The 21,742-nt window shown below is 33.8% G+C and overlaps 1 protein-coding gene across 23 annotated transcripts in view; it reads left to right on the top strand.

Annotated features, from left to right (window-relative positions):
- The window catches only part of Cac (calcium voltage-gated channel subunit cacophony), a 144,782-nt gene that overhangs the window by 75,198 nt on the left and 47,842 nt on the right, over positions 1 to 21,742 (top strand). For 22 of the 23 annotated variants that reach the window (XM_070309046.1, XM_070309037.1, XM_070309082.1 and 19 more), the window contains exons 3-4: positions 18,797 to 18,920; positions 19,289 to 19,683. In XM_070309046.1, the coding sequence (XP_070165147.1) occupies positions 18,797 to 18,920; positions 19,289 to 19,683 (519 nt within the window). Of the gene's footprint in view, positions 1 to 18,796; positions 18,921 to 19,288; positions 19,684 to 20,588; positions 20,690 to 21,742 lie in introns of all 23 variants that reach the window. The other variant, XM_070309055.1, reaches the window with a different exon arrangement.

Genomic DNA, 21,742 nt, shown 5'->3' with positions numbered 1-21,742 from the left:
AATGACGTAAATTTAATTTTTTTTAACGATGTCGCTGCGTTTTTGTGTCATTCCGAAGTCCAGTGGCTGGATCGATAAGTCAAAAGTCTTTTTTTTTTATGGACTACGCTATAAATGCTATGCGTGTACACGCCTTAAATTCTTCGTAGATAATGAAACTCGTAGATTCCCTTAGGGTTAGGCAGAACACTTTTATGGGCCTGTCGTGTTATCACTTGCGGATCCGTAACCTACTTTTAACGGCTCGAATAATTCCATTTAATTTGGCTAACACAATTGATCGCGCAATATCTAAGTAAACATGAGTGCCACGTGACATATCTATTTTAAAAGTTGTTATAAATATATGTAATTTTAATAAGACATATTGTATGATAAAATTATATTATTAATAGCAATGATATATCACACATAATGGTATTCTATAAAATTAAGAAACATAATATATATATATATATATATATATACAGTGTCCCCAATTTAAATGACAAAATTTCAGGAGCGTGTAGGGGACCGAAAAGCTAAAATAGAAAGTCCTTTTGCTCGTTTTTGCTCCATTTTGGAGAAAATCACAAAAAAAGAAACAAAACAAGTTTTCGTTTTTTTACTCATTTATTTACATTTTATTTATGTTATCATCTATTTAATGCAGATATTGTCCAAAATGTTGCCCTCTTGCAGCAATGCAAGCATTACATCTAGCACTGACCTCATTAATTGCAGCTAGACATTGTTCTAGTGATATTTGGTGCACTGCATCTATGTTTCGGTCTCTTAATTGCTCTCTTGAATTGATTGGCACCGTAAAGGATAACATCAAATGTTTACATATGTAAGGAACCTTGAAGCAGAAAGTTTATTCGGTGCTAATCAACTCAAGAAAGCAACTGACAATGAGAGATTGAATTTATGCGATTTTTTCTAAAATGGAGCAAAACCGAGCAAACCTCTGAAGGATTTCTTGTCTTAGCTTTTCGGTCTCCTACACGCTCCTGAAATTTTGCCATTTAAATTGGTGACATCCTGTATATGTACAGCACATTAAAAAGTTTCAACTTACAAAGACACATATATTTTGTTTGTTATTAATGACGAGAAAAATGTTTGGAACAATATTTCTCAAATTATACTTGTTTAATAAACGTATAAACACGTAAGTATTAATAATAACATAAAATTGTTTTTATTATATAACTTTTACTTTTTAATTATAACTGTGCATGATAATCAGACTTCTAAATGGCAGAGCACACGTTAATTATCTTTACGTCGAGCAAAGAATGAAACAATAATTGAACATCATTTTTCCAAGAACGCCTACATTCTTCGAATAGCGTTTGCATCGCTTACGGTTAATGTACTTTAACAAACTGAAAATATAACTTTTTCATTATCTGACATTTACCATTGAGCGTAGGTGAAAACTCCGTAATCAAATACACACGTGGATAGTGGATAACGTGACTCTTCGATCTACCCGGATGCTTTCCGGTACTTAGCGGCGTAGGTGGACGAATATGGCTAAGCTCTATAGTTTCGTAGTTAAATCTTCGTGAATTATTGCAAACGCCGTAGAAAGACGGCAATATCGTTTTCAGAGTACATATTTTGACGTGGAAATTGAATGACATTTGTGAGAAAATATCATATAGTGAATATTTTTCCTCATGATTATATAGGTAATGATGGCTTGTAATGCCCGCGCGCGCGGATGAGAAATGAGTTATTATTATAAAAATTAAAAGAGAAAAATATTGATGTAACAGAATATATATTAATAATATATTTGGCACTGTTATTTAAATTATTATCATTTAATAATTTTTAATATATTCCATCTTGCATTTGAAACATTTATTTAAATCCATCTTGGCACAATCGTGATTAGAAAAAATTATTTTCCTACTATTAATATATTACTTCTTTTATATTTTGCAAGTAATATTATTTTCAAAATATTTATAAACCATTTCCATCTTCAAATTGGTGGTTGATGACATTTAATAGAATTTTTAATAATTCTTATGTGCTTCAAATTAAAAAAAAAAAAAATGTTATACGATAATACGAATATGTTTTTGACACGTTTAATAATCAAAATCTTTAATAATATTAAACATTTAAAACAATAACTCTCTAAGTTAGCTTTAAACTTAAGATTGCGGTGCCGAATAGAAAATGTCAAACTTTTTAGATGACCGGTGTCTGTTCCAGTTTTTCGTGACCTCCAACGCTTTGAAACGAGTAGCATACGCGTATGCGTGTAGCTCCCTCTCTCTCTCTCGATGTATATTTTGTCCCGTTCAAGAAAGAGAGGAGACTCGAGTCTCCCTTCTTGTAATCCCCCCCCTTTACGTTTCCTGTACCCGCAGCTATCATCGTCTTTGCTACCACTTGGCAAATGCTGGAGACGCAAAGTCTCCCCGACTGACCTTACTATTGACAAGGACACCTTCCCTGATTTATTAAGCTCGAAGCGACGTAAGGAAATGAGCTGCTCGTCGCACGATAAATACCTCAATGGAGAAGAGCTTTCACGGAAATAAGGACGCGAGCATAGACCCTCTTTTTCGACATTTCCTTTTAAAAGACGAATTCTTTTTATATGCTTTCTCGAAGGGGTTAACATTCCAAATGTCGATGACAATTCATTGGATACAGACATAACGTGGCTTTAACCGGTATTAAGGAAAATAAATGCAGAATGCAAAGAAGATTGCTTGTCGCACTGTGAACAGAACGCTCAGAAGCGTTATCGTGAAAATAGTATAGATCATATCTTAATTAAAGTGGATTTAAACTGTGATATGATCGCGCGAATAAAGTGCTTTATTAATTAAATTAAAAAAAGATGGATATATAAGCAAATAAATATATAAGCTTGTTTAACACAATCACATTTATAGATTAAGAATGCTGATGAATGGAGTTACTTGCATAAAAAGAATTTATAGAATTACTTTATAAACTACTTATTATATATGTGCTAAGATGGACAATTTTCTCCTTCAATTATCGGACGACTCGAAGCCGAATGTAAATTACATCGTTTCTCGGCGAAATGTTATAGTTCAAGGATCGTCGTGTATCGCACAATGAGCCGGAATCTGTCCACGCGTAACACAGGGTCGTCGTCGCGTCATCCGCGAGATTTATCGTAACGAGATAACGATGCGTGCTAATAGTTAATTCAGCGAGGTTCCGATTTTCGCGATTCGCATCTCCGATTTTTCACTGACGCCACTCGAAGCACTCTAGCGAATCGCGGTGACGGGTGGCATCGACACTTGAGTGATATTAGCACTTCTAATCAAACAAAGCCGTAGTTTAATCAGAAATCGCTAAGCCACTGCTGGCATTTTTTAAGATCAAATATGAATATTACGTTCGAGATAATATAAATACATAAAAAATAATCATAAATAATTATAAAATGATAAAGCTAGAGATTAAAGAATATTCTGCCATCGCATTTATGTATAAGCAATACTGGCAAGTAGAAGATGAGGTTCAATAGTAGAAAGATTTTCTCGAACGTAGCTTTGACACGATTTTAGCGAAAATGCGGAAACTCCATCATTTTAGTTTCAAACTCTCTAATCTCCGACATCGAATATCTTGCTAATTAAATCTGAAATTAAATTTCCGTTTGCGCGCGCGCGAGTAAAAGATTACTTGAATTTCCTGAAAAATAGAATTTGTTGCCTATTCAACGCTCGTGAAATTTAAATTATTACATCCTCATAGATCATATAGTTTTAAGTAAGTTAAATATTTTAGTTTTGCAATATTTATAATATTATAAATGGAAGAGTTGCGTATGTATATATATATATATATATATATATATATATATATATATATATATATATATAACAGGTAATGATATATTAATGATATATTAAATTCGTGCATACATTTTATATTTCATATAAATCGGATTAAATATTAATGCGCTGTTGTTATACGTACATTTTTGAAGTCATCTTGTATATTTCTACGCAAAATTATTGATTTGATGCAGCATTAATATTTAGCTAATATTTAACTAAATTATACGACGGAATTATGTAATACAATCGTCTGTTTAAGCTCGCATAACCGATAATTCATGAAATGACGTATGATAACAAATGGGAAACGATTACGAATACCAATATGAGTGTATTTGTAATATATGAGCGACGGTTAGCTGCAAGATTCCTAGAAGATTCTGGCCAAACATTTTTCTAAACGAGTCGTGTAGAAAGCGAAAGATTCATGCAAATAAAATTGCGCTAACCAAAATGATATGATATGATATCTTTGTGTGTTTCGATGTATTTATTTAATTTGTTGAAATTGAAATATGAAAGTTTAACATCAAGATCCTTTGTAATATTAATAAACTGTTACAATCATCGGTCTCCTAGATAGAGCAATTTTTTCATCACATTCTAAGTTCCACACGAAGAACATCAATGTCATTACACAAGTTTTATCGAATAACTCATACCCACTGACTTTTATCTTCCGAACAATCCACCATAGACTTAAAACGCTATTTAATAAATTAAATTACCCAAACAAGGATAATAGTGAACAGAATCTGTCCAAGAAGATTTTCTTTACCATCCCCTATATACCTACTATATCAGAACAGTTTATTAATATTACAAGGGATCTTGATGTTAAACTTTCATGTTTCAGTCTCAACAAATTAAATAAATACATCAAAACACACAAAGATATCATCCATAAATCTCAGTATAAAAATGTCATGTATAGAATAAACTATTTAGACTGTGACGCATCCTATGTAGGACAGACAAAAAGAAAATTATATAAAAGACTCTCTGAACATCGAAATCATATCGGGCGAAACACAACTAATCATTCTGTCGTGACCGACCCTAGGATGGAACTTAATCACGATTTTAACTGGGATGATATTAATGTACTGGACAGCGAAGCTTTCCTCCACAAACGCCTATTGTCTGAAATGATTTTCATTAAAAGACAAAAAAATAGTATTAATTTGCAAATAGACACGGAATCCCTCTCATTACTTGAGTGCTCCGTCAGTCTGTTATGGGACCTCGTTAGCGATACATTTTTGTTCTCTGACTGGCTGAAAATAAAGGAACGTACCAAGGTACTTGTCACTAAACAACATAATATAGTCACATTTACAATTTTAATTTTACTTACACGATTATTTAATTTATTTTAATTTTTATTCATGCGTATTTTTAATATTTTACAATTCTTACTCTGACTTTTGAATTTGACTTAATTTTGATCTGAATTTTAATTTATTTGACTCATGCTTTCTTCTAATATTCTATAATTTTTACTTTGACTTTTAAATTTGACTTCCATATTTATTTATTATTTATTCATTTATTATTTGACCTCTATATTTATTTAATATTTGGTTTAATTAAGTTCTTCATTTCATTTTAACTGTAAAATTGTAAAATCTTCTCGTCACGCGTGAGGATTCATATTCTAAATCTATATTTAATTCGGTCAGTTAAACAATTAATAACGTGATCCATGTCAGATAGCTCATTCCATCCTTGTTAATTCCAGGAAGCTCAATCTTTAACCTAAGAGCATGTCACATTAATCCAGATTATTTCTCATACTTCCTGGCTTGTCAACCGAGGATGGAAAATGGAGGGTACTAATATTTACAACATGGATGACATATCTACGTGACTCTGGTATCGTTCCACAGCGAGTCTATTATCGTTAACATGTAGTAATTAGTTTCCGATTAATTTAACAATTACGTTTTTTCCAGTGATTCTTGGTTTCCATTGCGCTAAGTCTGCTTAATTGCGAATAATATGACATAGGTTTGATTTTGGTTTTTTTCTTAAATATTATACTGATGAAGACCCAAAAAAGGGTCGAAACGTCTATGTAAATCGATGAGTGTTTATTGTAATAATCTCCCGCGCTGACTCTTAATTGCCACTCGACCATATTATTGTTTATTTTATTTATTATTAAAGAATCTGTACTCTGATTATTTGATCTTTTAAATTATATGATAAATTAGTTTTTTTGATTGATTTTTTTATAGTGCTCATTTCTCTTCTAATTTTCTAATATTTTTATTATATTCGTATAATATATAAATATTTCACGATATACTTGCAACAATGACGAAATATCGTCCTTATAGACACAGGAGAATATAATATTTAAAATCTTCTCAGAAACTTGTTTAATCAAATTACTTTCTAATTGTCAGAAGCACGTGGCTCTGGTAAACCGGGAGAGAGGTACGACACGCTCGAGTTACAGAGGTTACAAGGTTTATTCAGTTTGTCGGGCGATTCACAGAACGGTGACTTCACCCTTTCATTGACTCAACGAGACACCGGGCCGCGAATTCTCGGAATTGTGCACTAATACATGCACGCATCTTCACACACACATACACACATAGTACATAATAAAATATGCGTGTCCTAATTTCAAGATCTGTTTCGGGGAAACGCGATTGTACCGCCCTAAATCCAGTCCCGGTATCAATGAAAACTCGCAGCTCTTCTCGGAAAGTCTCGGCTCACTTGCCTTCTCGTAATCGCGTGTACTAGCCATTCATCGATGACTATCGTCAGGGAGTGAAGCCTTGTTGAATTCTTAGAATAACTAGTATATCGATGTGTTTTAATTGATTTTTCGAATCTGTGTAAATATATTCTTTTATTGCTGAATGAGAAAATAATCGCGAATATTATATAATTATGTCAATTGTGTTTAATAATATTATGGATTTGTAAGTGGTAAGAATTACTACTGGTTCCCCATATCAATCAAAATTAATAGTCATTATTTGAATTATTCATCTCCTTTTTATAAGAAAAAGAAAAGATTCGTTATTTACTTTTGAATTCATGGAAAATCCCAATTTATCATCTACAAAGCCCTTCGAAATGTGTCCGAGATTAGTTGCATCGACTACCCGCATGTGCAGCCAGTAGTAGCAGCAGTATAGAGCCAGACGTCTCGAATGCCGGATCTCTTGCAACTTACTCTCCTCTTTTTTTTTTTTTTTTTTTTTTTTTTTTTTTTTTTTTTTTTTTAGGGGAAATCATTAGTATTCAGTGGTAAATTTTCTAAATATCGCTAGCCATGCCAAACTATCGTGCCATTCTCAACTTGCTTTTCCGGCGGATTAATAGGTATTTATATATTTTTTCAGTTTTTATAAATAATAACGAATAATTTTTATATTGTTGTAATAGAATCAAATGGTATACATAGGGTCTTGTATAACTTCGATCAGTTCGTTTTCGAGATTATATTTACATTTACATTTATCGAGATTCCTAAATTCTAGCTCTACTTTACTAAAGTCATCGATGTGTCTTTTATAGAAGCGTTCATTGGCGCCAGACGTATACATTCGTGCCACACATCCTCTTATTTCTTAAATCTCAATCCCGGATTTACGATTCCCTCACTGACACGCAACTTTCATGTGTATCATTTGGAAGGATTGAGATTTGAGAGCTTGCCAACGCGACACTCGCTCTAATCTGACGATTCGCGTCGCGACGCCGCGTTTCCTCCGATTCCCTTCCGTTGTCTTTGCTAATTTCCGCGCAGAGGATAAACCTTGTCCCAAATAGATTTTTCGGAGCTTCTCAAAAGTGATATTTTTGCATGTCAGCATTGTTCCTATAAACGTTGTTATATTTAATTATTTTTATCGATTCCTTTATTTTAATTAAATAATTTGTACATTTTTCCAAAGAAACTTTCTTACAAGTAATTTTTACAAAATAGTTTTGTCCCCCCCCCCCAAAAAAAAAGAAACGACATTTTAAAATTATTTGTATTAAACTCTGTATAAAGCAGAGAATTAAAAAAATTTGGAAAGAATTGTGATAATCTTTTTCCTTTATAAAAGAAATTATGGATATTTAAAATTTCTAGAATTATAATTTGTATAAAAAAAAAATCTTTTACCAAAAATTTCTTTCCCACATATGTACATTTTTTTTTATGATTTACACAATTGAATCTTTATAAAAAAAAAAAAAAAGGATTTAAAAAAAACATTGCAAACGAGAGTTTTTATTCAAAATCGTGCATTCTGTAACTACGTAAGCCTTAATCTGTCTTCTGCGATCGATATCGCGATTGCTGCATTTGTACAGCTTCGATCTGTGTGATTCATGCGGGTTTGTCGGCGAATGAAGCCTCGAATCGCCCGATCGCCGGTGTGGCAGCCGATTGATTCGGTGATCAGAAAAACGCTCTGATTGCGATCTCCGATCGTCGCAATTTACTATCTGATCGGCGCAAATATTGTATTTACTCGGCCGTTACTCGCGAAAACATTGGCTCGTTCCTTTGCTCGCACTTTCTGCAAGTTATTCCGTATTCGGTTTCGTTGCAATCGCCAAAAGTACATTCCTGTGCGAAATATCAAAGTCTTAAGAGTGGTATATATCTTTATTCGAGAATAGGAATAAAAAAAATTCATATTAATTTCTTTATTACATTATTAAAAATTTATTTTATTGAGAAATAATCAATAATTGTGTTTTTGATTATTTTTTAATAAGATGATTAATTCTGCAATTTATAAAGTAATTTGTAAATTAATAAATTTCAGTAATATTTACAATATAACAGTGAATAGTTAATAATCATTAACAAGTAATGTAAACTTGTGGTAAAAGGACAAAATGGTGATACGTTACTATAGGGAATAGTGGAAGGGAAACTATTACGCAATTAGAAGGCTAGGCATCATGTGGACGAGCCTAATGCGAGTTCAGAGACACATAAATGGCGTTAATAACATTGTTCGGGTATTAAAATTGTATCAATTAATAAATAATTCTGAATATAACGGTACACACACACACACACACACACACACACATGAAAACGAGATGATTACCAATAAATAATCAATAATTTACGGAAGAATAATGGTGTGGTTTATCGTAGGAAATAATGGAAGGAAAATTATCGCACAATTAAAAAACAGAGGTCATCCGGACGAACCTAATACGGACATATAAATAACGCTAATAGCACTGTCTGCGCGTAGACAGCGCAAGCAAATGCGTGAAAGAGGATAGAAAAAGGTGGAAGGCCAACAGAAGAAAGGTATCCAGTCATAATAGCTGCCCACATGCTCCAGCAAAATTATCTTTCTCTCTCTCTCTATCTCTCTCTCTCTCTCTATTTGCGTCCAGAAAGCTTCGGATTACGTCAGTCGCGCTATCCGTTAGTTGGGTGCTCATTATTAGCGGGCATTTTTAGCTTGCGCTTACAATCGATAGGCCGTTCAGACGATGCGTGTATTCGAGGGATTCGTTAAAGCCGATAATAAAAACGAGTGCGGTTTCACGTTCAGATCAAAATTTTTTATTTAAATCTTTTAAAATTTTGTGTACTTAAGCATTTAGACACAAATTACTGTACACGATGCATTTTAATAGTAACTCATTATATTAGACAGTTAAAAGATGGCTTCTCTCTCTCTCTCTCTCTCTCTCTCTTATTTCATTTACGACGAGAAATTAGGTTGGCAAAATTTAATCTATCTCCGTTTTGGTCTAGCGAAATTCGTATCTTTTAGAGCTCAGCGAACTCGTTCATCATAATATAGGAGAAAGCAGTAACTACGTTCTCGTGTAATTATCGCTTTTCAGATTTAGCAGATTCATTTGTAAGAATATACAAGTGAGTGGTGTATAATTCTATTTTTACTATCTCAAAAAAGGAATATACGTAAACGTTGAGAAATAGGGTGAGAGAAAGAGAGAGAAAAGAGAGAGAGAGAGAGAGAGAGAGAGAGAGAGAGAAAATAAGAAAATAAATACAATAATAAAAAATATATACACACATATATTTTTAGGAAAGATAAATCTTCCAGCGAAGCGACTTTTGTGTTAAGAGATAAAGCGCGATTCTTGAGTAAATTTCTCACGACGCGACGCGACGCGACGCGATGTCTCGCGCATTTTCCCGCACCGTTTCACCCCCGATAGATAATTTATCGCGTAGCTCTCGCGCGCGACCCCGTTAAGGTTGTCATGCTGCTGCACTCTCGACGTTGCTTCTGTCCCACTTACAAGTCGCGACCGCGGGACGGATATTCTCGGCGGCCCTTTCGGGAATTTGCCAGGCTTGAACTTTCGGCTGCATTCTAGAAATCGCCTATCTTCCGGTTTGATTCCGTCAATTAGCGACGGCATTTGCAGCTATTACATCGTCGACGAAAGATTTCGATACGACCCACGCCATTGAAAACACGCGACATCTTGTATTAAAATTGATATTTTGTTATAACTTTGAACGAAGACGTTTGGGATTGCTTGCTGTATTTCTTAAATAAATATATATCTTTTTAATTTGATTTCAGTAAAATTATATAATAATATCATAATCGTGCAATATTATTATAGTATCGATATTAGATACACGTTTTCTACGCAAACTCATCGTTATATTGATTATAAAACGACATAAATAATAACAAATATTATTTATAAATAAATGCGAATTAATTACTTTCATCGAATTAAATACCGGCATCCTCTACTGCCCTTTCTCGATGCTTCCCTGTCTATCCGATCCAATATCGAGTTGTATTAATTATTAAACGTCAAATCGAGCACGGCGTGCCACTCGATCGCGGTCATGATCAAGACGTATTCAAGCCCAGAAGCATTCTGTCGACATACCTTGATCTGCTCGATAGCATACATGTACGCATACACAGTGTACGTCCACAAATTGGCGACTGTTTCCGGTTTTACAGAATAATGATTTTTGCTTAATAACGCAGAATAATGAAATATTAAATAACTAAATTTTCTACGTTTCTTGATTGAAGACGACAGATTTATCATATAATTTTTTATTGTGTAAAATGTAGAGTGTAAAATCTTAATTTACATTTAATTTTAAGATCTTGATTTTGATATACACACATACATATGACAATATAAAAATATATAGTTAAAAGTGGTAAAATTGAAAATCGATGAAACAGATTTGATCGCAAAACTTTATACAGAAGATGATAATTTACAAAAGTTTATTCGTACAAAACTTAGATGTGTTACTGCTTCGTGTTTTTACCATGGCGTAACTACGATGGTTCGCGCTTTCTACTATAAAGGCATTTGTTTCTATACTATTCATACGACCATAGGTACTTACTCATAATCAGATCAAGAGCAAAGGAGAGGATTCTATGTCCAGGCGAGAAGCTTGTATTGTAACAGCCAAGTCCGGAGAATGAGTTAAGTCCGACACAATTAAGCCATTAGGATATACCAATCCGTTTCTCGGCCGGTTAGTGCAGTCTCATGCTTATAGAGGAGAATTAGTTAAAATGGAACAGCAAAAGTTTCCATAATTCTGTCTCTCTTACAGTAGAAAAAAAAAAAAATTTACAGTGTGTAAATCTATTATTCTCTACTAATAAAAAATTAAAAATTATAGGAGTGAAATTAAGAACTGGCTTTTCAAAAGATTTTAGAAAACATATATGTACGAGTATGCATGTGTGCAATTTGCCTTTGCTGTTCTAAATTTTACTTTAATGTAACAAAGTATTTTTCTTCAAGAAAATCTGTTTCTTGCATTACAAAGAGCAATCGGATATAAATAACATTACAATTGTAATTTATTTTTTAATAAAAGTAGTTTTATTTGTTTCTTCCAGCAGGCATTTCAATTGCAATTAAGATAAAATAGAACGTAGCGATACAATCTTTGAAATTGACGCAGAAGGAAACAGACATTGTCTTACTTCGCAGTCGCGTCGAATCGTAAAGAATGAAGAATTAATTTATCCACGTGCTCAGATATGTAAATGATAATATAAACTTCCCTCTAAACACACATACACAAACGCCCACATGCGACGCTACACATGCCATTGGTCACACGTGCGCCATACAAGTACAAGGTGAGGGAGCCAGAGGGTAGCTACGCAGCCGGCAGTCATCGTCGTTGTCGTCGTCGTCGTCGTCGTCGTCGGGTTGACGTCATCGGACGAAATGGCGCTGACGTGACGTCATTGAGGATCCTCCGCTAACCCTCCGCAACGCACCCCTTGACGCCGCTCTTCGCGACGTTCACTCCGCAACGTTCTGACGCCACCCTTCCCCGCGTGTGGGGGTATGTCCGGGTCCCGCTGTCGGGGTAGTAGCCGGGGTGGGGATGGCGACGCCGGCTGGGCGCCGCGACGGCCGTCATGGGGTTCGTAGCTAAGATTTTTGGCTGGCATCGTCGTTTAGGAGTCGGCGACAGGAGCCGGTTTTTCGAATAACGATCCAGCAGCGAGAAGACGACGCCCTTACGACATGTATATAGAGATTGTTTGTTCGTCCAGATCGCCGCTGCTTTATCCTTATCCCGCCATGATTCGACCACGTCGTTGTCATTGAGGATCGAGGCACTTTACCTAAAGGACGACGATCTGGATCACGAATGACTTTATTTCTGGAATTGAAAGAGTGGTGATTCGTGAGCTTCGGGATGACGGTATTTCGTTGGTTGCGATACTTATTTGTTTATACAGGGAGAAAGTTGCTCGGCAAATCCTTCTATTTGAAATGAGATGAGAGAAATAAGCACTTTATTTGCGCACGTTGCATAGAATGGCGATTGAGAGTCTCGTCAGCCTTGATAAATTAAATTTGTCTTATGTTGGTATACTTTATGAGCGATGCTGATCGAATGCAATCGTTGATGGTGATATTCGTCATCAGCGACGAATCACGTTAATCGCGATGTTTTGCCAATACATTCGAATCGATTGGTCAATCTGAGTCGGCGGAGTCTGTCATCCGAGTGTGTCGCGCGTTATCGAATACCACTATTAGCGGTTGCACGATGGTATCCGATAATTCAAGATGGCTTGCACGCGGCTATGAATAGATGGGCTGTGCGAGATGCGAATGGTTACTTAGGGATTATGACAGATTTAGAAATTCAATTGGTGTATAAACTTCCAAAGATATCATTCATTTTATCTTATTTCTCTTAAATGATTTAAATAACAAATAAAAAATTTGCATAGTTGTAAGCTATATATTAATAATAATCGAATAACAATTTATTTGATACAAGTGTCATATAAAAACTTTATGCGATAGAACAGTGATTAATATATATATATGAATTCAATTCAAAAGAAATTAATTAAATAGACAAATATTAATAATTCTTTCTCAAATGCAAAAATTTTGCATTAGAGCTATTTAATCTCTAATTAAAATCCATGAATCAATTAGCGACAAATTATGTCACGCTAACACAATATACCATATAAGCGATTCTAATTCTATATATAATATTCCACGATGCACTAGTTTTTCAAAATCATCCATTTTATGCGTAAATAATTTGATTAAAGGGAAGGTATTTATTGCCATACGTGAAGTAACTCGAAGGACAAACATGTACCTTTCAGCGTCGAGTCGATCGCTGAAGATTATATCAACACGGGAACATCGTTAAAACGAGAGCACAGATGAGGGGTTGATAATTTCCCACGTATTGATCTCGATGAAATCGAATCGCTTCGGTCGAGTGTACATCGGAGTGACTTCTTTGCGAAACCCGCAGCTCTGAATCTGTGACGCGGCGAGAAAGAGAGCCGGCTTCGTGCGATAACATACGAAAAGGTTTATATATCTCTTGCGAAAAGGGAAAATAATGGAACGGCCTTGCGACACGATGGTCGACGGTCGTCGCGTTGCTGCTTGCCTGTCGATCCGGAATCGAAGGTCAATTATTTTTAATGTTCCTTCGTCTCTCTTTCGTTGGCGCCTGCTGGCTGGCCGTCTATACGCATAGATATACAATATTTGATTCACAGCCTGGTCAATCTGTCATTTTCAATTAGTATTTTCAGCGAGGTAAGTTTGTGTGATCTAAAATGCTATCTTTTGCCAAGGTATAAGCAATTGAAATTGATGAATAATTGTATAGTAATTGAAATTGTGTATTGTGGAAAAAGATATTGCGACTGTTATTAATTTATTGGGCATAATTTTATATATTTGAGCTTCTTCTATAATTGAGAAAAGAGAGAACGAGAGAAATTAAATATTCCCTTCTTTGCTATGTTCAATTATTAAATTGCAAGACAAGAATTATTTTTATTTGATCTTTTTTTTTTTTTTTTTTTGTTTAAACCTACCATTTTAGCTTGACATTACTCTTATCTTTTATGCATAGATTCGTATAGCGAGCTGCATTGATATCCGTTAACAATATCAGACCTCTATTAGAAATGTACATAATTAACGAGGCAGATTACTGGCGAATAATGTAATAAATCGATAAGTTCTTACGCCGTGCACTCTACAGTTAACTAGGGCCAAGATAGAATTAGTATTCTTCAATAAGTTCTCGAAACTCTTTGATAATAATTTATCTTGCTTCACGTATTTCAGAGGGAACAAAATATCTCTTTTCCTTCGTACTGATTATCTGAGATACTGGTTACATTTATAGGTCTCGCTCGTTACTTCAATTAGTAAGAATTAGGATCTTCCTCGACTGTGAACTCTATTGCGGCACGAGCAATTTTTACCCACAATTTGCCCTTGTAATTTCTTACGGAAATATTCTTCGTCAGACGAAATGTTTAATCCCCTGAGAACTAGAACGTTTAAATTTAGTATCTCGCCAAATAAGCCATTTTATGTCTACAAATATGGCTACGAAACTTATACCTTCTCTCTCGCGTGTCTTAGAAGGAAAATAATAAAGAAATTAAACCTGTCTCCATTTTTATTAAGATTATTCTGAAATCGTATGTTTTCTAGACAGTTTTAATGTCCTTCCCCGGCCATTAAACGCCATCACTTTATTTCATTATTTTATTAATTTAAAGTATTAAATTTATTCACGCGTAAGAAAATTCAATCTCGTAAAGTTTCAAAAGTGAACCTAACGTTTTTTGCGTAAGTGACTCTAGTTCTCTACATGCTGCGGCATCTCTTCGATCTCGAATTATTCACGACTGAATATTTATGAAGTAACCGAACAGAGATGAACGGCGAAAAAAATTTCACAGACCTTCCGTTCCGCACGCATTAATTACTATTGACGAAAAACAGAGGCATCCGGTAACACGACCATTTGGCACGACTCGCGTCCCGCCGTTACTTGCTAACCGGTAAAAACTGCGCTGCAACACAACGTTGTTGCATAAATCGCGATTAATCTTCGTGAGGGCTGCACGCGGCAATCAGTTCCAAGTGCAAGACAACCCTGCGTTTGTTTTACGATTGTGATATATTGCGAGCAAGTATTGTCTGGAAATCATATCACTCAATTTTTAATTTTTATTCCAAATTTAATTTAAAAAATATTCAATTTTTATAATATAGTGGATCTTTTAAGGCAATAGATTTACCATGCATCCAAAAATATATTTAATAAATTAATAAATATGAAATGACTTAAATAGCACTTCGATCTTGCAATACTAACAGACTTACTAAGAAAAAATTACGTGAATAAATTAATTTTATTTATTATAAATATAATAAAATAGATCACAGAAAAAACGCGCGTGATTTAATTTCGATGAGATCCAAAGACATATATTTCGTTATTTTAATAATCATTATTTCAAGTCCAACTAATCGTGCTGAGGGTTTACACCTGTTGCTGATGTAACAATCTCCGCAATTGAATCTTTTCATTACGTATATTGCTCTACTTCACGACATGCGTCCTTGCAAAATGGACATATGGACGAGTCGGCGGTTCATTTTCGAGAGTAGTATTGATCCTACCGTTACAGAACAAACTGAATCAATTATTCCTGTCCTCTTCTCAATAATTCAGTGATGTTAGGCCGAGGCAAAACGAGCAAGCATCAGTAACAATTGCGGAATATATTTTGTTCATTTTTTCAAAATTTTATATAATTTCCTTCTTTTCCCTCATACTCAATCCTTTTTTATTCCGGATATGAAAGAAAAATTTTCTTGTCTTTTAGCATATATTTAATAATTGGTAATCTATTACGTATTTATGCGTAAAATTTTATTTTTCTCTTTGGTTATACATAATTGAGATTAAAATTTATAATTTGCAATTTATTAAAATTTATTTGAAAATAATAATAAATATAGTTTAAATACATACATATCAATTTAATCAACGATTTGATTGGAAATGCAAGATTAGTTAGACAATTAAGCAACAAGTGAGAAATCATGAAAAGCCGATACATAATCGTGTTTGACTTTTTTCATTCAAAAATATCTCAGAGAGAGAGAAACAAGCACACACTTATCCTCTTAAGCTTGACGATTTCGTCGGGGTTGGCATCATAATTATTTTTTGCAAATTTCTATTCCAGGTCGGCGCCGCTTTGTCGGTCGCCGGCAGAAACGGCTGAAGTAAAGGAGGAGGAAAGGTCTCGTAAAGCAGGATAAGGGAGCGTTGGAAGTAGCTGATAAAATTGGCAGACGCTACTCCATGCTCGCTCTCCGTATTATATTCGATTCTCCGGATACATAAAATCGAACAATCTCGACGCGAACTTTTTCCTTCGAGTTCGTTTTCAGCTAAATATCGTATGTCGGCCACGTGACAAATCGCGAAATTTTATCTGTTATCGTTATCTTATGCACAACGTGTTTTCGAACGTCATGAAAAAAAGCTTCTTCACAAATGTCTCAATTAATTTGTAATCAATCTTTCTCTCTCTCTCTCTCTCTCTCAAATATCTTGAAATGTCAATTGTTTGGGAGCTACAATTGCTAGATATATGATTTTAAATTTTTATATAATCTGTTTAAACTTAAAAGAAAAATAATACTTGCACACATAAAAATAGAAAATATATTTGATCAGTTATTATATATGAAATGTTACAGTATCTCTGACACCGTATTAGATTTATCAATATCAAACTTGCTTCATGTAATATCAAATAAATCTTTTGCGAAGAGATCTGCTTTTCAGTCACGATATTTTACGCTGTTCGTTTGTATTAAAGGAAAAATAGAGCGTATATCGATTATCTCAAAAAGATCTCGAGTACCCTTCACAGGTTTTCGAGAGACATCCCAAATTCAGCTACGATCGATCGAGAATAGACTCCTTCTTATGTTGTGCAAATTCAGCATCGAGTTTTTTTTTTTAGAACGACACGAGTGAATTTGTAGCGCTCAATTGAATCACTAATATCCGATTAGAAAATTATTCTGATTTACATGGATGTCATATTTTTCCAGAAATTCTTTAATCTTTTATCAATATTAAAATTTTTTATTATTAATTCTAAATATTATATCTGTAAAATATTGATAAATATTTGAAAAGTTACAAAATTTTTTTGAAAAATTTTTTATCGATAATATTATTATAATGTAAGAAAATGTAAAAAATATATCCAAAGCAGGAATATATATAACTACTTTAGTGAATCTAGAATTAATTTTAATAAAATTAATAAAAAGGGTTTTCTCTCTAGCAAATTTTTGAACCTTATTACTCTTCGTGCACATATGATATACACGCACAGCTTCTCAATTCTTAAAATATTTATCAATATTTTACTAAAAACGGTTTATCATAGAAATAATAAAGATATAGGTTTAATTTTTTTTCATTTTTTGAATTAGATGCGATTTTACGAGCATAGCAATTTCGTTATTGGTGCTGGTGTATTATACGAAAGCGAGGATGCAACGACGAGAGATTCTTGCCGTGAATTATTGCATTATTGTGTTCCTTGATTACACTCATTTACTCCAGTTTTCTCTCTCTCTTTCTCTTTACCACGCGAGAGAAGAGCTAGTACGCATACAGGGTATATGTCGCAAAAGTCTCGACTAATGCACTTAATTGAAGCCGGAGCCACGTTACATATCTTCGTCCGTCATTAACGAGATCTTTTATGCAATCTCTCTGAGGCATCGCCCGCCTGCATGATGTGAATAATTCTGCCAAAATTTTCTGCACACTTCATAAATTTTGGTGATCCGCAATACGTTGTATATTTAGAAGAAGAATTTCAAAAATCTCGTCATAAAAATATACACATACGTAATAAAAAAAAAAAAAAAAAATATATATATATATATATATATATATATATATATATATATATATATACACATATACATGTATATCGATTGTAATAAATTAAAAAAAAAAAAAAATATTTTGAAAACTAATATTTATGTAAAAGTAAAATTAATAGAATAAAAACTTGTCGATGTGATTTTATATATTATGTTATATGTATATTCCGTGCTAAATATGATCGTTTAATTTCGAGATATTTACCTAATATATAGGCTGACGATTATATTATATAAGTGATATATACATATGAATGACAGACATAAATTATATGGCATAAAAATATGGCTGTTAATTAATATCTAATCTGTGCTTTTTTTTGAAGAAATAATAAAATAAATAGCGATCGCTTCTTTTAAGAATTCTTCTAATCAAGTTATTAATTGACTATTGAAGCATATTGTGTCATATTTAAATATTACCGTGGTTTTAATTATCTTACTGGCTTTTTTGTAAAGTTAGTCAGCTTGTGAAATTACTTATTATTCTTTGATGCGATTTTAAATATTATTAATTAACAGAAATTATATATATTGATAAGCTATAATATAGATTATTGATAAGTTATAATAAAATAATAGCTATCAATTCATTAATAAAATATAATTAATTCATTTATAAATACATAGACCCATAATCTCTTAACAATTTCGATCGGACTATAACCAGTCATTAACCCTTTTCATCCCCTTTTCAGGTTGGCAGCAGCGCAAGAGGCGGCACAAAGGGACCCTGGATACGCGAGTCAGTACTACGGGAGAAGGTCGAGGTTGGCCGGACTGAGGAGTGGTCTCGGTGACTGGACTAGCTTCGGAGGGGAGGTAAGATGTCATTAAATTGTGTAACAGTTAAAAATTGAGAGATTTGGAAAAGCTTTAAATATATTTAAGATAGATAAATATATATTACTACATTTATCGTTACATTTAATTATTTGAAAATTACTCCGACAAATTGAATTAATTAGGTTACAACATGAAATAAACAAGCGTAGGTAAAACATGTACGAATAAATAATTTGTAAATAATTTTTTAAGATCTCTATTTGCTTTATCGTTGTTCGATTTTTGGATTTCTCTACACGAATAACTGAGATGAATAAGAGTTTTGTACTCATTTTAATTTTAAAAGCTTTTTTCGAAAAAAATATAACCATTTTTCGAACGCGACATCGGCGTTCTTTCTTCAGGTACCTGGTCTGGTAGACATGGCACCAGGCCGGGATCAGGGCGGAGGGGCGGGTGGCGGTGGGGGAGGCGGCAAGGGCACCACGTCGTTGTTTATCCTGTCGGAGGATAACTGTATACGGAAGCATACGCGCTTCATCATCGAGTGGCCGCCCTTCGAATACGCCGTCCTGCTCACCATCATCGCCAATTGCGTAGTCCTTGCCCTCGAGGAGCATCTGCCGAGTTCTGACAAGACCATACTCGCACAAAAACTCGAGTCCACGGAGATCTATTTCCTCGGGATTTTCTGCGTCGAGGCGACCCTCAAGATCCTCGCTCTCGGCTTCGTCCTTCACCGCGGCTCCTACCTGCGCAACATCTGGAACATTATGGACTTCTTCGTCGTGGTGACCGGGTAAGAGTCGAGAGCTTCTTTGTCAGCAAAGTCCTCCTTTTCGTTTCCCTCCATTCTTCCCTCTCCGTATTCCTGTAACTCTGTATTCCTGATTAACTTTCTCCTACAATGATTTTTAAATTTAATTTACTCACATATCCTTGGAAAAAGAGTTTCCTGAGATTATTAATTCTTTTATTAATTATTAGATCCGATACGAGCAAAATGATGTTATGTGATATTTATGTGAAAAAATAAACAATTTTATGTTTAAGCTCAGCATATACATATATGTACATTTTTCTATATACATTTACATCTCTTACATAAATAGGACAAATCATTAATATTGATCATTCTCAAGACAGACAAATATTGTTTCGTCCATTAATTAATTTGCGATCAAAGCGAGCGACAAAATAAACCTCTTTCCCTAATTACATCCCTGTAAGGAAACAAGATATTGGAGGAATCAATTTCACCAACATTGCCAGGCGAGATATTTCAGTATTTGCGGATGTGATTAGAAATCTGTAATGTTCAACAGATAAGGCAAACTTTTTGATATTTTTTAAAATCTAAGTAAATAAAGAGAAGCTTGTTTGTGTGAAGAAAGAGACGGCGACAAAAAATATTTTACTTACTTTAAAAATTCATAATTTATTGTATCGAGAAATTGAAAGCTGATTTAATATACATATATTGTATATATATATATATATTTTTTTTTTAATTTATTGATAAAACTATAGATAATAATATAATTTTCTGATAGCGAAAATGCCATTATCGAATAAATTGTTAAAAAATGTTGGCATTCTGGCAACGTAGTTCACGAACTGGTTTCTCCAGCCATAGGACTTAAGGAAATATGTCGATCGCTATGCCGATTGGTCAGATAGATTTTAGAGTGATCCTTGAATTAGGTCGATGACCGTGTTCGCCGAAACAAACGTGGACGTCGACCTCCGTATGCTACGTTCCTTCAGGGTCCTCAGACCGTTAAAGCTGGTCTCGAAAATTCCAAGTGAGTCAGTCAGAGTTCTGCGAAAGAACAGCAGCGATTAACAAATCACCCCAAGAGAGAGCCCTGCCAATAACAAGTCGAGCTAATAGTCGAGCAGCAGATGACTTACCCCCAATCCTCTTTCGAGTTCCGTGTCCTATCGTACCACGTTGTGTTTCCTAGCAATTTGTATGCATTCTCATAATTACGAACATAGTTTTAATGTCTTCGGCGCCGAAACTCTTAGCTCGATCTTTCAATTTCGGCCAGTTCCGCTGCTTTAGTTGATGCGACGTCTAGTTCTGGCAAGGGAGAGAAGCATCGACTTGAACTTGTCTATATATATTTATATATTATTAGTTCCCGTCCTTCTAGCATATTTTACGTTAATTTTCTAATTACGTAATATAACGTCGTACGTTTTTCACTAGCCCCTTTGCTCTTAGAGGCTATGGGTGTCTTAGATCAATTGATAAAGTTAGAATTGATAATGGGTAAAAGCTAGTTCAGTTGATGATCGATATATTTGTTGAATATAAACAATAATTTATATATAATATCACTGTGTCTATATGCGTTGCTTCTGAATAATCTTATTTAGATATTAATATTCTATTTTTTCTAGAGGAACTTGCGTCAATTAGCGATTAGATTTATGGACAATTTGGATTTATGGATCTTGCTATTTAATACATACATACTTGAAGTTTGAAGAAAGCGTAGTTATACGCTTATTCTCAATTATACAAAAATACAAAAATTCTTTTTCGTTTTAATATTAAATTTTTATATACATATATTTAATATAAAAAATCTTTTTTACTATATAAAATTTCCGCAACTATTCTTTCGTTAATACTGGCAAAGGAAAGAGATTCTCTGCTAATTAAAGATAATTATGATAAAAAACTATTGCCATACGTATTTGTCTTTTCTTGTAACAATTCAACATACGCCTTAGTAACATTTTATATTTCTAATCGAAATATTTCTTAATAATTCTGATCTCTAATGATACTTTTTAATAAATTTATGATCTGAATTCTAATAGTTCTGTAGTCGTACGTAGAAAAA

Source organism: Polyergus mexicanus, unplaced genomic scaffold, assembly GCF_030449975.1.
Source record: "Polyergus mexicanus isolate NDT 795.1 unplaced genomic scaffold, iyPolMexi1.0 SCAF_2, whole genome shotgun sequence".
Taxonomy (NCBI): Eukaryota; Metazoa; Arthropoda; class Insecta; order Hymenoptera; family Formicidae; genus Polyergus; species Polyergus mexicanus.
Note: the sequence above shows the minus strand (reverse complement) of the source record. Positions and strands in the feature narration are given on the sequence as shown.